Raw genomic sequence first — 22,849 nt, 5'->3', positions numbered from 1 at the left:
AATTACAAATCCCAGGATTCCATAGCACCCAGGGCAGTTAAAGTGGAATGGCAGCTCTATCGTTGTTTAGTGCGAATGGGCCCAAGGTCACTAGATTCCATGCAGGCGTGTGTACTAAAAACATGCATGAGTTTATGCATGTGCTCTGAGAGCATAGCTGATAACAAGTGATTTTTATTCCAAATGAATTTAATTCCATTTCTTGCAGTTTGTTTATTGTTGACCTTCTACCCTAAAGAGCTAGTTTTCCCCCCTCATTTTGTTTTTCCTTTTCAAATCACTGGGGCACCATTTTGTTCTTAATGAGCACTCTTAACCTTTCCGTCAGCATGTTGAAATTGTTCACCTTTTTACCTTGCTTCTAACACTGAATTAAATGAGCTCAGGAATTCAAAGAGATGATGAAAAAGCCTGTTAGTCACTACAGGTTCAACTCTCACGTATTGCTGAACAAACCTTTCCTAAGGGGTCTGATGGAACTGATGAATATAAAACTGTTTCTTCAAGTTTTAATTAAAATCTCTCTCCCCCACCCCACTTGTCTCCCAAACAGGCACTCACCAAAAGTAGTGAAGGCAGCATCTCAGGTCTTAAATAGCATGTGGCAGTACAGAGACCTGAGAAGTCTCTACAAGAAGGTAAGATGAATTTTATTATTGTTCTTCCTTTCTTAAAATTAGCATCTCTTTAGAGTTTTAGAGTAAATGTTAGGAATCTAGTAGTTGAAATGTAGCATTCTATACACGTTTCTGCCTTTCCTGTACAACACACACAGAAAGAGATCAGGGACACCATTTCAGATTTGTTTGGAATATATGGGGTAAAACATTTTGGTTGAAGATGGATATTTTGGCCATAAATAGAAAAAAATGTATATTTTAAAGCACTTTTCAATGATTCGTAATACCTATGGAGATTTTCTTTAAAATAATTTCAGAAGTGACATTTTCAAAAAAAAGAAAAGCTTTTGTTATGGATGCCTAGTGCATAGACCTACTTAATAAACCATTGTCCATTAGTTTGTACAACCAGCAAACTGGACATAGGTAAGAATATTTCTAAGGAATTATGACATATGCTTTAAAATCTTGTCCTAAATTAGATATCACTCTGGCTATGATTTTTAGTTCAAAAAGATTTCCTGAAACATAGTCTACTTACATAAAAACAAACTAAGCCTTTCCCGCAGTCCAAAAGAAAATATCACCAGTGTTCTTCTTAGCTGCCACCACTTTTGCATGGTATGGCTGCAGGCCCCACTTTAAAATATGTTTGGGTCACTCACGGTGGTGACCTTTCCATACCCCACCCTAGTTTTCCCAAGGGCAGATTTAAAAATAGAGCCAATGTGGCTGTTGCTATGCTAGTGGGCTGCTTATTAAAGCCACAGATTTGCTCAAAAAGTGAATGGCATTACTTTTTTATAATGACGCTGATGATTTGGTTAGTTTATGAACCTGTACAAGGTGATCAACTTATCTCTCTCTACATAGTACTAAGCAACTACATATTGACATGCACCAACACTGGCCCAAATACAGTTCTAGTCCTGACTAGAATGGATCTACTAAATCAATTGATGAATAAATCAATGCTGATGTAAATCCTGTTGATTCTGTGGCCTTACTCTAGTGGGGACTAAAAACTGGATTTAGGACATTGCTTTCTCTTTAATTGTGTGTTGTAATATTGTTTGTAAATTAAGGCGGTTTTAATATATATTTTAGAAATAATTGTCCACCACTGGAAATATTACTTTTATATTTAAAGAAAGAAGAGCCTGTGCTCCTACACTATATTTGCAGTTTTCTAAGATAATGAATTGTTATCCAAGACTGGTGTATTTTGTAAACAGACACTATCAGAGGGAAATAAATAAACTCAAGAAATTTCTAAATTTTTAATATAAAAAGGAGCACATTAGTAAACTGGAATTTTCATAATCCATTACATATATTTTCTTCCACTAATGTGTCAATACTGGATAGCAAGCTTCCTCTCTGAACTTACTCTTGCTCTGCTGAACAACCTCTGGAAGTGAGATTACAGTAGGCAGAAAGTAAATGCTAGTAAGGCTCTGTCTGCTTGGACAAGGATACTCTGGGGGCAGCGCCTGTCTCCAGAGCTGCCCCAACCTCCCCATTACTTGTTTCCACACCAAGGCAGCTATCTGAACAGGCATCCCATTGGGCTGCCCAGTGTATCTGCTACTGTGGTGGGTTGCTTGTTTCTGAGGTCAGAACAAGACACCTAGTGACAATCACATGACCCCCCCACATACACACATTCTGACCTCAGAAACAAGGCCCCCATGGTGGTGATGGTCACACCAGGTGGCTCAGCAGGACATCTGGTGAAGAAGAGGAGGGCTCAGGATCATTCCAGAAGATCTGGAGTATGAGACATACTTTTAAAATTTATTTATGTTTGGAAATTATCACACATGTTTTTCTCCTGAGCTGGGTATGGGCGTAAACGACTTAAAAATGGATGTTATCACACACCTCCGTGTCCAGCTTGGAGGCATTGTATACCCGATGTGGTCTTCACAAAGAACAGGACTTGCCCATTCTTTGTGAATTCTCGGATAAGTCTGAATCAGGTACGTGGTGCCTCCAAGCTGGGCATGGAGGTGTACCATAATATCCATTTTTAAGTGGTTTATGCCCATAACCAGCCTGTGTCCAGCTCAGGAGAAAAATTGTGTCAATACAGAGAAACCTCTGGATACAAATCACTACTGCAAGAAGAGAGAAGGGGAAAGTCACTTTTAGAAGTTAAATAAAGGGGGTTGAAAATAAGAAATATGATAGCAATAGCAATAGTACATACATTTCTGTACCGCTTACCAATGTACTAAGCGGTTTGTAAAGTGTAAGCTAATTATCCCCAACGAACTGGGTACTCACTTTAGTGACCTCGGAAGGATGCCAGGCTGAATCGATCTGGAACCCCTGGCTGGTATTAAACTCACAACCTTATAATGGTATAAATCTCTTTTGGAGATGTATACACTTGTTCTGCTGTGGTGAATACTGACCATCTGGTTTCATACTGAGTATGAAAGATAATCCAGAGAAGTGTAGTTAGAAAACTGTGGGCTCCAAGTGAAAAAAGGAGGGTGAGCATTTGTTACAAATAATGGGACAGAAGCTTCTAAAATTGCAAATGTTAAGATGTGCGAAGAGAAATAAGTTCTTCTTACACCCTTATACAACACTATGGCTCATCCAGTGAAGCAAATTGGGGGCATGATGAAGGCAAAAAAGCAAGGAAGGTATTCCTTCAGGCAATGCATAATTAACTTGCAGAATTGACTGCTGCAAAATGTAATGGCTTCTAGAAAGGTTTGGCATTTCACTGTATTGATATACAGCCATTAGTCTTGATAGTTGCATGGAAACTTCAGGTTCAGAAATAGTCTGCCAGTTGCCCAACTCAGCTGTAATCTTAGGACTGCTTTCCTGGGAGTAAGCCACACAAGACCTAATAGAATTTGGTTCTCAGTCGTATTCAGAAAATTAATTTTTAAATTTTTATGCTAATCCAAACTCCAAATTTACTTCTGATGCGAGTAGATACACTCCTGTTGACAGAATGTGTTTTTTTCACATTCAGACAAACTAATTTTGGCTCAAATAATGTTCCCAAAGTGAGACTGAAGCAGGAGTGTTTATTGCAATTATGACTGACATCTCCAGATCACATGTAGGGAGGATGAGACTAGGTTGGTTAGGACAGAAATATGCCTTAGTGAGCATCTGTGGCAGAAAAATAATTTAGACTGTAGGCTTGACTGAATGTCATTTATTCATGACTGGCACATCATTCATTATTGTCACTTCCAAACAAGTTAGTGAAGTTTTAGTAGTTGAAAATACTTTTTTAAAAAAGGAGGCTATACAGAAATATTTTTCTTTCCAACATTTGCTTTAAAATCATTCAATGCAAGTGAGCAGCATGCTGAAAATATATCTTGCTGAATCTTTGCAATATTTTGATTGTCCTCAATGCTTTTCTGTTTTTTAGCTTGCTTCTTCTCTACACTATTCCCCTGTCATTTTCCTTGCTCTCACTGTACTTGGGCCTCCATTGCCCCCACACTGCTGTTCTGTCAGACCAAGTGTAAAATGTTCCCACTAGCCTCTATCTCTTGATCGGTAGATTTTGAACCACTTGAAGTTTCTAAATAGTTTTCAAGGGAATATTCAATCCAGACATGGTGAAAGCATTGTGTAACTGTGGCTTAATCACCTTTGTCCAGACCCAGCCATTGTTGGTATGCCAACCTAACCTGGTTAAAAAACATTCCTAACCACAGTTGCCCTCTGAGATTCATGGAGCAGAACCAAACCTTCCATGGAATACTACTCTGTCCATCAGTCCCTGAGGCCCAGTGCAGTCTGATTTCTTACTCCCTTTTGCCTGAAACATGTTTTATAAGTTTATTCATCCTCATCCAAGTCATCATTGACTATTATTTAGAACAGTTATCATTTCCGGTGGTCCCCACTGGAAAAGAGAGATACAATTGTGGTCTTCCACATATTTATCCCCACTCTATTCCTAGTTGGGAGTAGGAGAAGTGATTGAACCTTGCAGCAGCCTTCACCATAAAACCCACAGGGCAGAATAGCACTTCATGTCAGCCCACTGGGATGTCTGTATGATGAAACCATCAGACAGAAATCAAGTGAAACCATCACAAGGTCATGCTCTGAGCAATCCAGAAATATAGAGTGCTCAGAAGCATCTGATAAATCAAGACAGTCAGCAGAGTCACACTGCCACTACCTCTATCATTTTTCCAACATAAACTGACTACCATGACAACTAAGGAAGCCCCAGTGACAGTAGAGTTCCTGGATCCAAACTGATAAGAATGTAAAAGAGTATCAGTTTCATCCAAGTACTGGAGCTGGGGTGAAATCACCTCAAGAGTAGTATTTTCAATTTTTATGTAGACCAGAACACATATCATTTGGATGACTGCAATTAGAATTGTTTCCTGGAGAAACACATTTTGTGTTTCAGTCCCCTGTTACAGCTTGGCTATCACTGCTATCTCCCCCTGCCCTCTAGTAGTGTGGTTGTCGTTACTTCCTTAGCTGTTACCCTGTTGTTGGAATCATCCCAATTAAGTGGTTCCATGGTGGGTGTGGTTACCAAAGGAAACTGCTTTTCTGGTACCTCATTTGCTGTGTATGTCAGCAACACCAACTGAAGAATTACATGGATAACAGACTTTGCATGTCATTCAAGACGTATGGGAACAGACATATGGGGATACCAGCAGTCCATTTGAAAGTCTAGAGGGGGCTACTTTTCCCCACTGCTAGTTGAGTCACGAATCACAATAATTTCAAATATTGCTCAGACATAAATACTTCTGATTGTGCACATTGGCATCCATGTGGTTGAGTATAGGCCATAACACTATGATCCATTTCTGTCTGTAATTTAACATTGTTATAGTTGTGCAAAATAAGTGTAGCCTAGATCCCATATTTCTATATCACTGTAGCAAAATACCTCAATGAAATGAATGATTGATTGATTGACTGACTGATTGATTTATGGCAGCGGGTGGCCCCAGACTTCAGAGTGGCTGAGGACAGAGGATTTTCACCTACCCATCATTCTGAGTCATGGCACGCTCAGCATACCCTCTCCCAGAACCAAGAAACCAGAATCTATTCCCAAACCCAGGTATTCTGGCTGTCAGCTGACCAGTCTTGATTTGTGATTTTTAAAAATTTATTTACTTCTTTTGCTTACTTTTTTTATTCTAAAATTTATATACCACCAACAATGCCTCCTGTAGCGGCTAACCAATAAAATATTAACACATTTAAAAGATTAAATGATGTTGAATGCATACCTAGATTTGCACCTGCAAGAGCATTGAAGGATGTAGTTAAATATTCATATAAGGCAAAGTGCAATCAGGGCAAGCAATGTCTAGAATATATTTTAACAGCTTGTGTTTTCAGCCAAATCTCCTTCAACTTGCTCATGCTGGTAGTGGCATTAACAGCTCTCTTACCATTGTTTATTGACCATGGAGCAAGTTTAACACTGTAGAAAAAAAATCTAAGAAGAGTGAGATATGTTTACTTTAGCCCTTTTGTCCTAATTTTTCTACCATGTATTATGTCTTTAGTATATTTCTGCCATCAGAAATTTCCTTGTCACTAAATGTTAGCAGAGAAAATATCTTCAGCCAAAGGTTTTGTTTTGTCAACTATTTTTTCCCTTTTGATAAAACTGCATGAGTAAAGTGTTGACTTGACTTAATACTTTCCTCCAAGCCATGCAAGAAAGTATAAAAAAATGGAACAGAAATATTAATAGACTCATGCCTATTAATACTGCTCTGGCATACAGTAGTATCTGAGATTGTGCACTGTGAATCAGAATGTCCTTGGTGCAAATCTCACTCCCGTCACTATTTGCCCACCATTTGCAATAATGGATAATATGGCTGAACTTTTTACAGATCTCTTATCACAATAAAGTATGCAGAGTGCTTTGTATAGTTGAAAAGCACTATATACAAGTAAATAATATTAATATTAGGTAATAGAATTAAGATGATTTAGAATGGGGTTATTGCACCAGCCCTCTGGTGGATTTTTTGTGAAGATCGGAGGAAAGATGACCCCACTTAACTCACAAGGTTTGTTTTAAAAAACTAAAAATACTATTATTTTTCCTTAAAACTTAATTCTTTTAATCCCAGCCATTCTTGCTAATACTGTATGTCCTTATTTCTCAATATGAATTGCAAGTCTGATTTATTTTATTCAATACAATCCAATTCAAGTCTTACCAAAGAATTATTTCTGCTGATTTGACTGTAATGAGAATAGCTTTCAGTGGTTTTGTGTTAAATTATCAGATATATAGTCTACATCATAGTGTGCATAATGTATTTAAAGTGGAACAATGCCTTGAGTGGACTCCAAGTACTTCTTTCTTACAAAGGGATGTGTAGTTTGGTAAAATGATTTTCATTATTTATTGATATTCCTTTTAAATGTTAGAGATATGAAACATATTTTCTATTCTGATTTCATTATGCTTAATTGTGATTTTTGTGTGGCAGGCCTGCATTATGCTACAGCAACTTTAAGTCTGCTAAACCATAACTCAACAAAAAAGAAATACTGTACACATGTTATCTGGTCTCCTCAGCATTTTGTAAATCATTCTTTTGGAACTGCAGCTTTAGCGTTAGCAACAGGATTTATGTATACATATGTAGCAGGATGCAGGAAATAACAAAGCTTGCTGTATAAATAACAGATTGAAACACGTGTATTCAGGATAGCAAGTGTTAGTGTCTGCACAAATGTGAATTGTTGGTAATAGTCAACAGTATATGTACAAACTGATAACATGCAGGTAGAATGTTCTGTTTGCTGCTAGGGAAAAATGGCTAACAGTGGATGTTCTAAAGGAAGCTTACTTCTAATCTATTTTCTATTTTTAAAAAAATGCATCGGTTTGTATTTTTCAGCCTGTCAGCCTAGGTCCAAGTATACAAATTTAACTATGTTATTACCATCTATACTCGACTATAAGTCGACCTCATGTATAAGTCGAGGGCAAGTTATGGGGCCAAAACTATGGATTTTGCTATGACCCATAGAAAAGTCGAGGATAAAGTTTAGGGGCATATAGCAAAGATCTAAAGGATGAAGCAAAGCTTTTTAAGGGATGTGAGATATTTGTGGGGTTGGGCTAGGGAAATGACTTCATTTGGTAGCAGTTGGGAGGTGAAACTTACTCAGTAAAAAATAAAGTTAGAGGGTCTGGTTGTTTTGGTGAAACAGTGCCAACCTGTGGGAAGTCCAAGGGCCAAATTGACCCTGCTCTTTCTACAGTTGCCCAACCTTGTTCTGGGTCTGGTATCTGAATATTACAAAGTAGAATGAACCATTATTCTTTTGTTGTTACAAATGATGTTTCTGGCAATCCTCTTGAAGCTTTCCTGTTCTTGATGATAATGCTACAGGATAATGAAGTCTGTTATCATGCTATCACTTTTTTGAACATTTTGTCAAAATCCTAGAGTTGGAAGAGACCATAAGGGCCATCCAGTCCAACCCCCTGCCATGCAGGAACTCTCAATCAAAGCATCCCCTGTGACAGATGGTCATCCAGCCTCTGTTTAAAGATCTCCAAGGAGGGAGACTCCACCACTCTCTGAGGGAGTTTGTTCCACTATCAAACAGCCCTCACTGTCAGAAAGTTCCTCCTAATGTTAAGACGGAATCTCTTTTCCTGTAGCTTGCATCCATTGTTCCGTGTCCTGTTCTCTGGAGCAGCAGAAAACAAGCTTGCCCCCTACTCAATATGACAGGCCTTCAAATATTTAAACAGGACTATCATATCACCTCTTAACCTTCTCTTCTCCAGTCTAAACATCCCCAGCTCCCTAAGCCATTCCTCATAGGGCTTCAAGAGCCTTCACCATTTTAGTCGCCCTCCTTTGGACATGCTCCAGTTTCTCCACATCCTTTTGGAATTGTGGTGCGCAGAACTGGACACAGTATTCCAGGTAGGGCCTGACAAAAGCACAATAGAGTGGCACTATTATTTCCCTTGATGACTAGTGCAGGACAACTCTGTCTGTCCCTGTTGGTTTCCTTTTTTTTTTTTTTTTTTTTTTTTTGTAAATCTGTATATCCTCCATGGGGCTGAAGCATGATGCACTTGCCCAATAGAATTACAAAGATGTGCCCATGGTGGATGACCAAATTGCAAAGGCAGTGATGTTCGGTTGTCCAGTAGACTGTGGACAATGTTACATCCCAGGTCAGGCTTACACATCCTACTTATCTTTAAGCATTGTAATGTTGTCCAGCTAATACACGTGGGCCTGTTACAGACAGCAAAATAAGCTGCTTCAAGTCACAGTGGGAGGTTGGTGTTTCAATGATGCGTGCGTCCTAAGAGTCCAGAAGTCACACCAAAGCCACACTGCAGCCCTGGAGCGTGGCTTTGGTGTGGCTTCTGGACTCTTAGGACGCACGCATCATTGAAACACCATACCTCCACTGTGACTCGAAGCAGCTTTATTTTGGCTGTCTGTAACAGGCCTTAGACACAGCATTGCAACAAGGCACAGAGAAGGATGCTACATATAAACTGCAGCACACAACCACAAGTTAATTGGTTTTAACTTGTGGGACACTCACCAAAGGGACTGGGTAAGACTGAAATATGGATTGTGTTCTTTGTGAGTAGCTTCAACAGCTAATGAATGCCTCACTTAATGACTTGCATATCTGAATGAGCAACCCCAGTGAAGCACCACAGATAGATCACATTGTGCTTTCCAAAGGTTGGGGCACATGATGTGCTGTGAATCATCATGTGCTGAGTAATCAAGTGGTGGGGAGATGAGGCACATACCATTCTGGATTGGCCCTGAACCTTGCTTTTATATACCTAATTTAGAATAGGTAGTGTTAAACAGAACAGGAGTTGCATGTATAATCATGGTCAGAATCTGAAAATGCATACTGGCCTAGAATGCTCATTAGAGCTGCTTACATAGAAACGAGTTTGTCAGACTGTGACAAATCAACATGCAGATGATGGCAGTAGGAAGAAGTAGATGATCTGAGCATCTGTATGCATAGAAGTTTATTGAGCCATTGAATGCTGCAGTGTGTGTCAGAGCATTAATACTGAATACAGAATTCCTAATCAAGGACTTTTTCATGATCATGTTTAAGAAGTTTCAAGCCTCTATGTTCTCTTTTGATCAAAACATGCTTTCAAAATAAATATTTTAAATTACTATATTAAGTAGGGCTGTAAGACTGTTGGAAACAGCCCACTGGAAGTTATACTGTTTGGGCTCCTCCAGTGCACTATAGCACACTTGTAGAGAAGCTATTGACCATTATGCATTTCTGAAAGCTGACATATTTCTTCCACTGTAGGTTTAGTACTACAACAAATTTCAAAAAGTTTTTCACAACTATGATTATTAAAAGGGCCTATCTTTCTAGACAGCAGAATACCTTCTTTTGATCTTTTTGTAAAGAAAGACAGATTCTCTGTACAGTGTGGCACATTGGTCTGAGTAATTGACTGACAACCTGCCTTTTGAAGTTTAGTTATTTAATGAAGTCTTGAAACTTGCTCCAGGCTAGAGAGTCAGAGGTGTCTGAAGGGCTCCTCTAGGTCAAGGCTTCAGTAACTTTCTAGTTTATTTAGAAGTACAGTGCCTCGCCTTGGGGAAAGGTTTCTAATACTCTTCAGTCAGGAGTTTTAAAATACTACTGGGCTGACTCCAGCATTGACTCTTTCCTTCCACTGAGTATGGCTGCAATCTTGTAGAGCCTTTTGGCTGGAGGAAGATGATACCAGTGAAGATTTCCATTGTTTTTTCCTTCTTCCTACAGTTCTTAATGTTATCTCACACCCTGTTGTTGAGGCAGCAGATTTGGGACCCTGAATGAAGAAGGGAAAATTGATGGAAATCACTGCCTCATTCCCCTTTCTCATACCCTCCCAACAGTTTCCAGATGAAAACCAAAACAAGAATAGCCAAACAATTTGAGAATGTGGTCAAGATGGCAAAAATGATCAACGATGACGAACACAGAAGCTAGGAGAAGCTGTGGCAGTTTGCTTTTACCCGAGTCTACAGGTTAGGGCAAGAATCTGCACTCTTTTTCTCCTCAAACTATGGTGTGCCTTCTCCATACGTGGGCTTGCCATTCGCAGACTCAAGCTCATGCAGACAGCAAACCCCAGGTATCAAAATGGCGCGCACCCACAGAAGCGTATAGCCATAGCAAACAATGCGACTTGATGTCCCGTGTTTTTTCCCATAGGTTGAGAGGGTTGAAACGGATCCCCCACATATACAAAGGGTCCACTGTACCCTTGCACTTTGAATTCAGCACCAGTGGCAATAAGATGAGGAGAAAAGGGAAAACTGGACCATTTTAAAAACAGCTCCCAAAAATGGGACCACAAAGGATCGATCAGGATTATCCCTGCCAAATCAGGACAGGTTTGCTGGGTTTCACTCTGCACCGTTCACTCTGCACCGTTCACTCTGCACAGTCCAACCTAATGTTCCTCCATAGACCATAGGTGCAAACATTTCTATGGTTCTAGGTTTTAGGTTTTAGAACACAAACAAAAGTGTGTGCCACAGTGCTTCCTTCCATGGACCAAAGAGGCAAAAATGGACATCCAAGGGTTGACCTGAATGCTGCCTAGGTGATCCTTTTAATATCATAGACAGTAGATCATACAGGCACAGCCTAATAATGTGCTTAGGCCACAGTCCTTGTTAATCTTTTACATGTGGCAGGTATGTGTGATCCAGCTCTAGGTCTGAAAGGAGGTGTGATGCTGCTTAGCTGGCACAAGGCTGTGTACCTGCAGTGGAAATAGAGAGGATACATCATTTTGCCATTGAAGTCATGCTCTTTGTTCAAAGTGATGAAGGAGCATTGCTGTCAGTGATACCATTTTCAGCTCCCTTTGCTAATATTCCCCTACTGTGCTATAATAAAGCCCGGCATAATGCCTAGTTATTCCCTACTCTTAAGGGAAATTAAACAAAATGACCAGTGCATGCAGCTAGAGAACATAAATTCTGCCAGAACCATCTGAGTGAGTGAATGATAAGCTAGTTGTTTCAGCTCTTTCATATTCAATGTAATCAGGTTACACACTTGTTTGAGAAAAAGCTGTGGGAATAATGGCTTATTAGTTTTCCTGCTCACAATATTTAGGAGAAAGAGTTGATTGCTGTTAGGTGAATAAAGATATTGTTGGATTTCTTTTTCCTGTAGCCTTATTTCTATGGGTGTAAGCTTTAATGTATTTAATAAGAGTAATCTCTCATATACAGAATCAATTGGGGGGGGGTATCATAAATTAAAAGTATACCTTTGAATAATGCAGTCAAGAGGCTGACATGCTGAGTGGGGAACATAAGCATTCTTGGTCTCTCTTCTCTGTATCAGATGTTTGGTTTTTGTTTTTTGTTTTTTGTTGTTGTTTTTTAGTTCAGCTTCCTTCTTACTATGAATGATAATAAACATTAGGGTTAATAAATAAAGAGGGTTTTCTTACAATTTTTTTAAAAATCCCCATTTATTCTAGATCCTAAGTAGAAGCACCCTGCATTTTTAGTACCTTACAATCCCAGCTTGTTTGGAAGTTACAAACCAAGATCCAAGGTTCTGCCAAGATCCCAAGCCATAAGTTAACTATTCCTGGGGGCTGTTCAGACTTTGATTTTTTAAGCACAACTATGCAAATAATCTCACTCACACATTCCATGTTGTTGTTGTAGTTCACCTTTTTTTTTATCAGAACTGCACCTATGTGCATTTATGCATGTTCTGTTGCTCACACATGACAGCACTGCGAATAAAGATGGAATCAATGATTGGATGTATTTGAAACATGTTCAAGGCATGCAGGGGTTTATCCTGCTTTATCCTGAGTTTGTTCACATTGGTTATTCACACAGCCAACAACATGAATCTTTTAGGAAAACCCGGGGGCGGGGGAGTAAACTGAGACCAATTATCCCATGTTAAGAGGGGTTGGCAGCCCGCCCACCCACCCAAATTTAATTGGAAGCATTCAAAATGCATGTGAACAACAAAGATTCAACCCATATTCTACAGTGATTATTTTCACCATCTGAATAAATGCACTGGTTAGTTTTAACTGGTCACACAAAGAGATGAGGAAAGCAGTCTGCATGCAGAAACATGATGAAATGTTCATGGTAGACCAGAATAAATGAGGTAACCTGGAAGAGTTTCTAGAACATGGCCACATAGCCTGAAAAACCCACAAAAAACTATGGATGCCGGCCATGAAAGCCTTCGACTTCACACAAAACAAAGTTACTTAGCTGAAACTGTGTTTTTTTTTTAAATTGAGAGATCCTCTATAGTTCCTGATTGTACATCTTTCTGCTCTTCTCCAAAAGAGATAATTATTATGCAACACTTCTCATACGCAAAGGCTATTACAAAATTAACCTTGACTTTTAATGAAGTAGGTCTACATTGCTTCCTTTTTCTCCGTGGTAAGCTACTAGCTGGCCCAGAAGCACCTACTGATTTGTTAAGTACTGGAGAAGTTTCATTTCTTGGAAACCATTTTTAAAAAAATATCCTAATCTGTTTCTAAGAAAAGGATTATAATGTAATTTTGCCTTGGCATGCTATGTTTTATTAGACCATCTTTCAAGTGCTACCATTGGGGATCACTTCATGTTTGTTCCTGTCTAGAAGTAAGTTAAAGCAGTTTGTTTATGTTTGTGAGTTAAATCTCACATATTCAGAGGTGACATATAGCAAAAGCAACATGGGGCAGTCACTTTCTGTTGTATGTTATGTCTAATAATAATTCCATGATTTCAGTAAACTCTTACATTCTGCATGCTTTTTCATTCACATTTTTTCCAACAATGTTTAAAACAAGACTTGAAATACATTACAAAGTTCCATAGTGGTATGAGCAGCTTCATAAGCAACCAGCATGAAATGGAACTATTTTGGAAAATTGCAACATGATTCAATAGCAAGGTTTTTTTTATTATTTAACTTCCCATAAAACATCAACAATGTGAATAATTAACCGTATTGTGTCAAAGCCTTTATGCTTTGCCTCACATACTGTTCCTTTCTCTTATGGCTATGTTATTCATTAGGTAGATCTTGTCATCCTTGCTTTCTCAATACAGGAAATCAATAATTAATTATGGATAGGTAAAGCAATGCCTGACTTGCTTTTGAAACCTCTGTAGCCCCATAATTAATGGGATATACCTCTCACAAGTTTCCACTTAATGAATTATGAAGCCCCACCAGCAAACACAAGGTATAAGCAACTGCAATCGCAACAAGGATGTTTCCCTGTTCTTATCCCTGCTTCACCTTTAACGTCCCATCAGATGACCAAATGCTCTCCTAGCTGGTCAAAAGCTAATCCTGTAGTATTCTTATCATGTGTATATGCCTGCAATCCATTACGGCTCTCAACCCAACTAAAAGAGAAGAAATTTGACCAATTTACCTCACAGTTAAAAGCGCTTTTCTCCATAGCCACAATTTGGTCAGCATTGCATAACTGACCCCAGAACCAAGGTACACAAATGCAAGTCACCAGCACATCTTTTGGTGGTGGGGGTCCTTATATTTCTTGCATCAGGTCTTAGGAATTCAGCTCAGTTTCACACAGTGTACAGCCATGTGGTAGATTGTCCATTTCACACACGAACCATGGATTTCTCTCAGTGTTTATACCTAAGCTAAAAACTGGAATTTATGTGTGCCTGTGGTATATCAGTTAGATGGCTACCTGTCATAATATGTCAAATAATTACTTCTACTCATACAATTACTTTGCTTACAAACATATGACACCTGCTTGTTAAATCCTCACAAGATAAAGCAGCTCAGCATATCCTTCCAGATTGCACCTCTTTTTAAAACAAAAACTGGAAGTAAAGACTGACAGGTTGGCTCTTCCTTATGGCTCACATCATCAATGATTTTTTTAAAGAAAGAGATTTTGAAAGGAAGCACAGTGCACTTTGTACAGTGTATTGAAAGGAAAGTTATGGAAAACATTCTCAGTTCTTCTAAGAAGCAGACTTTGTGATAATCATTTCAAGAAAAGGAAGGTGAGAAAATGCTGCAGTCATTACTCAGATCTTACATGTTTACTGAGAAATAATGGGGTTCAGAGTGTCTCAGATGGAGACTACAAATCAGTAAATCTCTACGAATGAAAGAATCAAAGTACTGATTTTGAAGATATCAGTTCATCAATCTTGATGGTACTTGTTAATCCTCATTCAGTTCTACCACAATGCAAGATGATATGACCTGAGAATTCTTTCATCAGATCTGCATTGTTACAGTTTTTGAGTGTAATATTTTCCTTTGGGAACAAGTTATGCATATTCAGTCGGTGAATCATACATGTTCAAATTCCAAATGGAATTTATTTAGGGAAACAAACTTCATAAAGGTTGGCTATTAATCGGATGCCTGTTTTTAGTACTGTGACTGTTTCTTGTATGAGGATGTAGAATTATTGTTAATATTTTAAAAATTAAAACCAAGCAAATGTATCTTAAAACCTGTTTCTACAATTGACTATAGAAGTGGTCAGATCATCATTTTGAGATTAAGAAGAAATTGGGAGATAATTAAAGGAGAGAATATGAAAACTTGTGACTTCAATTATTCTTGCATTGAGTGAATAAATTTATATTCACATCATGACAAGGAGACAGCAGTTCTAGATATGATCAGTGACTGTCCTCTCCAGGAGATGCACCCTTGGTTTACTATTGTGAGGTATTTGAGGAAGAGCTGTCAGTTGCAGAGCACATACTTTGCATCCAATCCCTGTCATGTCCAGGTATACCAAGGAAAGACTTGTGTTTGTAGCCCTGAAGAACAGTGTAGACCACCTTAACTAAGAAGGACCAATGGTCTGACTGAAGGCTAGGCAATTTCCCATCTTCCTGAGGAAATGGTCAGAGATATGGACGTATTGTTCAGCAGCTTTGAGGTACTGACTGCAAACTACTTGCTCCTACTTGGAGGTATTGACCACAAAACCTTCTCCTATAATTGAGAAGAAGTAAGTGCTTTTACCTTTGTGCAGGGTGTTTCTCTGGCAAAACCACTGCAACAAAAATCAAACTTATGTGAGAAGTTTCCCCCCCCCTGCTTAACCATACACACATACTATAAACATACAAACAAAACAAAAACACACAAACACTACTACTCTATACTAATTTATAAAGACAGGGATTAAGAAAGTACATGGTATCAAACTAACTGTTTACTTCCTGACATCTTCTCCATGTTAAAATTTCTAATACTATTATTATTAAGAAATTGCACACTACTTAAAAATACTTTCTAAACTATTCTGCAAATCCAAAAATGTAAAAGACTCCCCATTTCATCTTCCAGTAGTCTATCACAGAACTTCATTCATCTTTAAAAGTCTCTATAATTCATTCTCTTATAAGATTAGTTAATTTGTCCATCTCCTCACATTCATTGAGCTTTATAAGTCATTCTTCTTGAGACAGAACAACTAAGTCCTTCCAATTTGTGCATAGAGCAGTCTAGCTGCAATTATCATATACTGTATAACTTTGCCTTTCTTTTCCATTTGTTCTTCCAAAATTCCAAGTTAAAAAAAAATCAGGTCCTAATTGAACATTTTAGTATATCTTCTATCACTTTATAGGTAAGATAGTTTAAAGTTTTGAACCTAGATATTTTAAGGCACCTGGTTATGAATTCCTTCATAGCATAGTCATGCTTTTCCCCAGAGGCAATTCATATACTGTACTTGGTTACAGTTTGCCAATCCTATAGTAATGATAAACCTTTCATTTCTATTGACACTCATTAATGTCAAGATCATAAATTCGTAGTGAAGAAATGCCTATGTTTGTATCTCTCTGATGCAATTTTATATAATTAATATCAGCTTTCTTTAGAAATTCCAGCACAAGCCACTAAAGGTTTCATTCAACTTGACCACAAAGCTTAATACAGTAAAAGACTCTGACCAAATATTTTCATTCCTTTAGTAATGCTATACTATTAATGCAAATTCCTGCCGTAGCTCTATTCTACAACTATTTAGGCTGCAGATTAATTTTGATGATTGCCTCAGGGCTATTCCTCCTAAAACAAAGACTTGTGTTACTGTAGTGAGTATCCTCACATGAGTTCTATATAGTATTCAAACATTAATATTGAGACCATATTTCCTTTGGCATGAAATGAGAGGAAAGCACAAGTTACAAAGTTTCAATTCAATTCATATGTAAACACATTTGTTCTGTGCATATGATATTGTAATTTGAAAGTATAATTTTAATTTTGCTAGTTGTTTATGTCACAACTATTATGATTACATTCAGTGCTGTATGGGAATTATGATTTATGACTAAATTAGTATGAAAGACATTACTAAGGATTCTGTATGGATGTGGTATGGGAGGAGGTCAATGTGGGAATGACACCATGAGTTACTGCACTGGGTGGCACCAACCCTAGTGATGCTACTGCTTATACAGTCTGCCCTTGCTATATGCGGGGGATCTGTTTTGGACCCACTCACCCCCCACATAAGGCAAATTTTGCATATGCTGGAGTCCCATGTAATTGCATGGTGATGTGCCATTTTGACCCTCACCTATCACCATCCACATAAGCTAGAATCTGCATACGATGAAGATGCATATGCAAAGGGCGGACTGTATTGTTGTTATTCCACATGCAGGGTCCCTGGTCCTTGTTAGTACATACTAGCACAACTACAATTGGAATGACACATCAATAAATCAGCAACAGCATTTGCAGTGTCCTTGAGGTACCTTTTGGCAAAACCAATCCTAAAGAAAAGGGTCAGCGAGACTGCCAGGTTTGGGGCCACCATGGGCAAGATCCTTTGAGAAGGTTCACTTCTCTGACTGCTCCCCACGCTCCACTGTAGTTGCTCCATTTTTTAAACTAGTGTTGGTGGCACCAGCAGGCACTGACAACATCTTTCTACTTCCTCTGCTCTCACTGGCCGACATCCACTATAGAGAAAGCATTGCCCCACCCACTGAAGCTACACTCTTGTATCCTCCATTTTAATATAAAATAGTTTTCCTGCTTGAGAATGACAGCAATCCGAACTAGTCATGGCTGGGGGGGGGGGGGTGTCAAAGAATGAACACTGTAGAAAAGAATACTAAAATGAAATCAGCATTTTCTCCCCTTTCTTTATGACACAATTCTTGAATGCAAGTGGCCAAGAAGAGAGAGACCCTCCCCACAACATCAGTTTCACATGTGTCATTCTTGTCTTAATTTTGCTTGACTACAGTAGCATAGAGGCAGGTAAATGGGGTTAAGAAATGCTCTTGTACTGCTTTTTCTTCTGGAGAGATTACTTCTTCTCTACAGGAGGCCCTTATATACTGTACCTTTTAAGTATCCAAATCAATTTAATTAAATTTCATTAGAAGCACTAGAGCTGAAACAAACTAATGAAGGCAGCCAGCACATCAGGTGGTATTTATTTCTGCATTAAATTGGAAATACTCCCTTTTGGTTTCTAAAAATTAGTTCAAATATTTAACACTAATGGCTTTTGGAATTCTTGATGAAGTAAGTCTAATGAATTTGTTACTGTTTACCTTTAAAATGGAAGTGTGCTTGTTTTCTCAGAGTGGAGGAAGGCTAATGTTAGATTTTTATTAATTGTATTACAAAATACTGTGGTGGTCAGACACACATGAACAAATCAGACAGTGCAATTTCAAATTAATAGCCAACTGGCAATAACACTTCGTTTAGTCTGAAAAAGCATTATTTCAGCCAAGTGGCATTTTGACACAGTATGAAAACAAACTACAGACTGGTCGAAAGATTACTGCATGAAACAAGAGCAAAATCATTTTAAGGTGTTTCAAAGAAAATATGATAAAGACGTCTCATAGTAAAACCCCTATGGTACTTAGTTATTACATGTAAGTTATAAAATTACCCTGTACAACGTGAAAGTCTATTATGTACATTCCATAGTTTTATTGTCAACGTTAATACCAGAGCAGTTAGGTTTACTATACAGTTAATGTTTAATTGTAAATCTGCTTTTGCACTTACTTTCTTAACTTTGTTCAACAATTGTTCCAAGTCTTTGCTATTTTCAGTTAGTTGTATCATGTCATATGCATATCTTAAATTGTTGATGTTCCTTCCTCCCTCCAATTTTCACACTTCCTTGTTCTGAGTCTAATAATGCTTTACATATGTTACATTCAACATATAGGTTAAATAGATAGGATGATAAAATGCAACCTTGTCTGACCCCTTGCCCAGTTGGAAACCATTCTGTTCCTCCATATTCTGTTATAACAGTAGCATCTTGTTCTGAGTACAGCTTACGCATCAGAACAATGAAATGTTGTGGCATACCCATTTCTTTAAGAGCAGTCCATAGTTTTTCATGACCTACACAATCAAAGGCTTTGCTATAATTTATAAAGCACATGATGATTTTCTTCTGAAGTTCTTTAGTACATCCTCAATATATGTTTGCATTATTGTGCTGGCCAGTTGGCCGTAATAAAGTTATATTTATATATGGTTTGCATTATGATCCGTAGTGATTCTTCCTTTCCTGAACCCAGCTTTTCTTGCTCCAAATATAGCAAATGTATTTGTTGTAGAAGTTTGAACATCACTGTGCTTGCATGAGAAATTAATGTGATGTAATCCTTGGTGTCTCCATTCTTGGTTAGTGGAATATATATTTATGTTTCCAATATGTGGGCCAATGTTTTGTTTTTCATATTTGTTGACAGATCTTAGATAGAACTAGAGTAGATTCTGTAGTTGAAGCAGCTCTGTTGGTATGCGTCTGTTCCTGGTGATTTATTTATTTCAAGTGCTGTGAGTGCAGGTTTCATTTCACATTCTAAAACTGTAGGTTCATCTTCAAATTGTTCTTTCTTGAATTCTCTGGCTGTCATCCTTTAATCTCTTTTTTATCGTTCTTCCGTGCATTTCCATTGCCCTTTTATTTGTACTTGGTCATATAATGTGTTCCCCTACTGGTGGTATAGCATCCCCACTTTGATTTAAATTTCCCTTTGATTTTTTAAATCTTCTGCAAAAAATATCACGTTCTTCCTTTTTTTTTTCTTTTTTTTGGGGGGGGTCGTCTTCTATTTCTCTACATTGATTATTATAGTAGTTCTCTTTGTACCTGTGCACAACTAATGGAACTGTTGCATTCAAGGTTTTGGCCCTATTTCTTTCTACTATTACTTTTGCTTCTTATTTGTCCATAAAATGACTTCATATGTCATCCAATGAGGATTCTTTCTTTTTTTGGCTTCGGATAGTGTATTTTTGCATTCCTTTTTGACAGTGTCTTTGGTTTCAGTCCAGTGTTCTTGTGGCTCCCAGTCAATTAGGCTTAACAGTGCAAATCTGTTTTTGGTTCTTGGGGGGGGGGGTTGTTTTGTTTTGTTTTGTTTTTACATTATCTTTACATTCTACTAGGATTTTCTTTTGGCACAATGGTTGATTTAGTGTTCTCCTTTAAGCTTTACTCTGATTATTCATATTAACAATTCATAGTCTCTGCCACAATATGCACACAATCTGCCCCTTGTCTTGTTTTTGCAGAGAGAATGGGGCTTTTCCATCTACTGCTTCCAGTTATGTAGTCAGTTTGATTTCTGTATCAGGTAATGTCCATGTATGTAGTTGCCTCTTTGGTTGCTTGGAGAATGTGTTTGTGATGTTGGCTCTACAAAATTCAATCAGTCACTCTTCTCTTCATTTCCTCAAACTACAGTCTGATTCTGTTCTGTATCCTATTTTACATTCCAGTTGCCTATGATTAGTTTTGGTGTGTGATCAATTTCCTCCTAGACACCAGTGTGTAATCTTTCCATTTTTTCTTCTTTTACCTCTGTAGTTGGAGCATACAATTTGATTATGGTTATACTGATGGGTTTTCTTTAAAGTCTTACTGATATTATTCAGTTAGACTTTGCATTATAGCCTTTAACTTTAAAGAAACTACATCTCTCCTCACTATTAATTCCATGTTCCTATATTATGTGTTGTGCAGGACTTTCCTTTTTCCTCTGAGCAGATGAATGTCCTTGTGGCTTGAGTCCAGTTGTGTCATTAGCCATAGCAATACTCATGGCTATCCTTTGCTCTATCCCAGTAGCTTGTTGAGTGCCATCAGACCTGGGAGTTTCATCTTTTGGTACTATCTCTTGTTTCATTTTGTATTGACTTCTCATAGTCTTTTCTTTGTAAAAGACATTCAATAGGAGTTTACTATGCCACCTTCTGTACAGTACAAACAAGTATTAGCTATGGTGTTGCTGCTGCTATCTCTTAAGACATCCCCCATCAGTGTCACACAAACCCCACTTTGTTGCTGCCCAGTAGCTGTTTAACACATTTAGGAACGTTACAGATGCGCACAAAGTATGCGCTCCATGCGTACTAGGGTTGCACAAGAGCATGCTAGGGTTAGGAAGCAGCGTCACTTCCACACGCCCCTAACCCTAGCACGCGCAGAGCGCGCACAAAATGGCGGCGCCCATTCCACACAGGGGCCACCATGACTACTTCATGACTGCGCTGCCTCCAAATGGGGCGGCGCAGAGGTGACGTAGTGGGGCTGCACAAGGGCGTCTGGGGCGCCATTTCCGCAGCCCCGGAAGGAGCTCCATTTCGGAGCTCCTTCCACAATTTGCATCGCTGGTGCAGTCTCTACATGGCTGCGCCAGCGACGCAAATGAAATAGGGGCCGAGCGGCCCCTTTCTCCGCATCCCTGCTGCCGTCGTGTGTGCTTGGGGCATGAAGCCCCAAGGACACCCCTTTCCAGGCCGCAGGGAAGCGGCCTTTTGCCGCTTCCCTGCGGCCTGGAAAGCGCCGGATCGGGGCCTCAGAGACTGCTGCTGTGGCAGCTGAGGCCCCGATCCAGCGGGGAAAGGACCAGTTACAGGCACACCCCAAACGGGCGGTCTGTAACCCGCCTTAGTCTGGCTCCTCAGCAAAAGTCTGTCTGACATGGGAAACCCTACTAGCAGCACTGCCGACATCAACATAGCCTCCTACCTCACAGGAGCATGCTACCTCACTACTACAGAATGGTGGTGCCATGGGTGGCAAATTGGTAGGAAGAGCTATGGGCATCCCACAACCAGCCCTGCACGTTTACTAGTGTGTCATTTACAGCTTAGTGCACTGATAGTTTAATCTTATGTGTTCTTACTCTGAAGTAAGTCTCATTGAATTTGGTGCAGTTTATTCCAAAGCAAGTGAGAGCGTATGTAACTTTAAGGGAATGCTGTCTTTCTGGAAGAAACAATAATTTGACACTGTTTGATTATCTCTCGCTTTTCCTGATTTGGTCAGGTTTGAACTCATGCTCTCTTGTTTATTTTTATCCCCATTTCTATTGGCCAATGAAATCCAATTCTGAGATCTCTCATTCTTTTATCAGCTGCCACTCCCACATGTTTCAGTTTTTTTTAAAAAAAACTGCCTTTGGTAACTAAGTCCCACTGTTCAAGCTTAAGTTATCTTATTTCTTGACCATCCAACCATTGTAGGATTTAGCACTGATGGTATTTGCCATTTTCTGAGAAATGCTGCCTTAACTTGTCAGGGGTAGGGCAAGATCCCTTTTCACTGGAATTCCAACCATTCATTTTTAAAAATCAAATACTGTACAAAGACATGCTAGGCAAAATAGAAAAGGGTTGCCTTTTTTTGTCTAATGATGAGGCAGCCACCTCCACAGAGTTCTGTATGCTTCAGACTTGTACAGAGCTGTTTTGCAGTAAGCATTAAACAAAGTTATCAGTTTTCAACTAACTCTGAGCTTTTAAGAACCCTTTGGGGGAAACCTAGATTCATATGGGGGAAAATCATTTACTTCATTTGACTTCAAAGTGATTGGGTTTGTAGTTTAAAATTTGGGTGCTGCTAAGCTTTCAGTCCTCAAGCTATGAATTCAAAAAGATTCCCACTGAGTTCAGGTGTCGTGTTTTGGCAGTTCAGGGATACTAGTCTTATTAATTTCAAATAGATGGTGAATATTATTATGTGTAATTTAAAATGTATGCTTTATAATTTTAAAAATATTAATCACATCTCTCATTCAAACAGTTCAATGCCTGTGCATTTTGTATTCATCCATGTAAAATTACAGTTTATCAAGACAAATGTATAAACACCAGCTGTTGTACTTGGAATTCTCTGTTTA

The 22,849-nt window shown here is 38.7% G+C and overlaps 1 protein-coding gene across 4 annotated transcripts in view; it reads left to right on the top strand.

Moving 5' to 3' along the window:
- CTNND2 (catenin delta 2) overlaps positions 1-22,849 on the top strand; it is a 557,661-nt gene that overhangs the window by 510,820 nt on the left and 23,992 nt on the right. For 3 of the 4 annotated variants that reach the window (XM_042464991.1, XM_042464993.1, XM_042464994.1), the window contains 2 exons: positions 554-638; positions 5,584-5,709. In XM_042464991.1, the coding sequence (XP_042320925.1) occupies positions 554-638; positions 5,584-5,709 (211 nt within the window). The remainder of the gene's footprint in view (positions 1-553; positions 639-5,583; positions 5,710-22,849) is intronic. The other variant, XM_042464992.1, reaches the window with a different exon arrangement.

This window comes from Sceloporus undulatus, chromosome 4 (genome assembly GCF_019175285.1).
Source record: "Sceloporus undulatus isolate JIND9_A2432 ecotype Alabama chromosome 4, SceUnd_v1.1, whole genome shotgun sequence".
NCBI lineage: Eukaryota > Metazoa > Chordata > Lepidosauria > Squamata > Phrynosomatidae > Sceloporus > Sceloporus undulatus.
The sequence above is the reverse complement of the archived record's forward strand: the minus strand, read 5'-3'. Positions and strand labels throughout refer to the sequence as shown.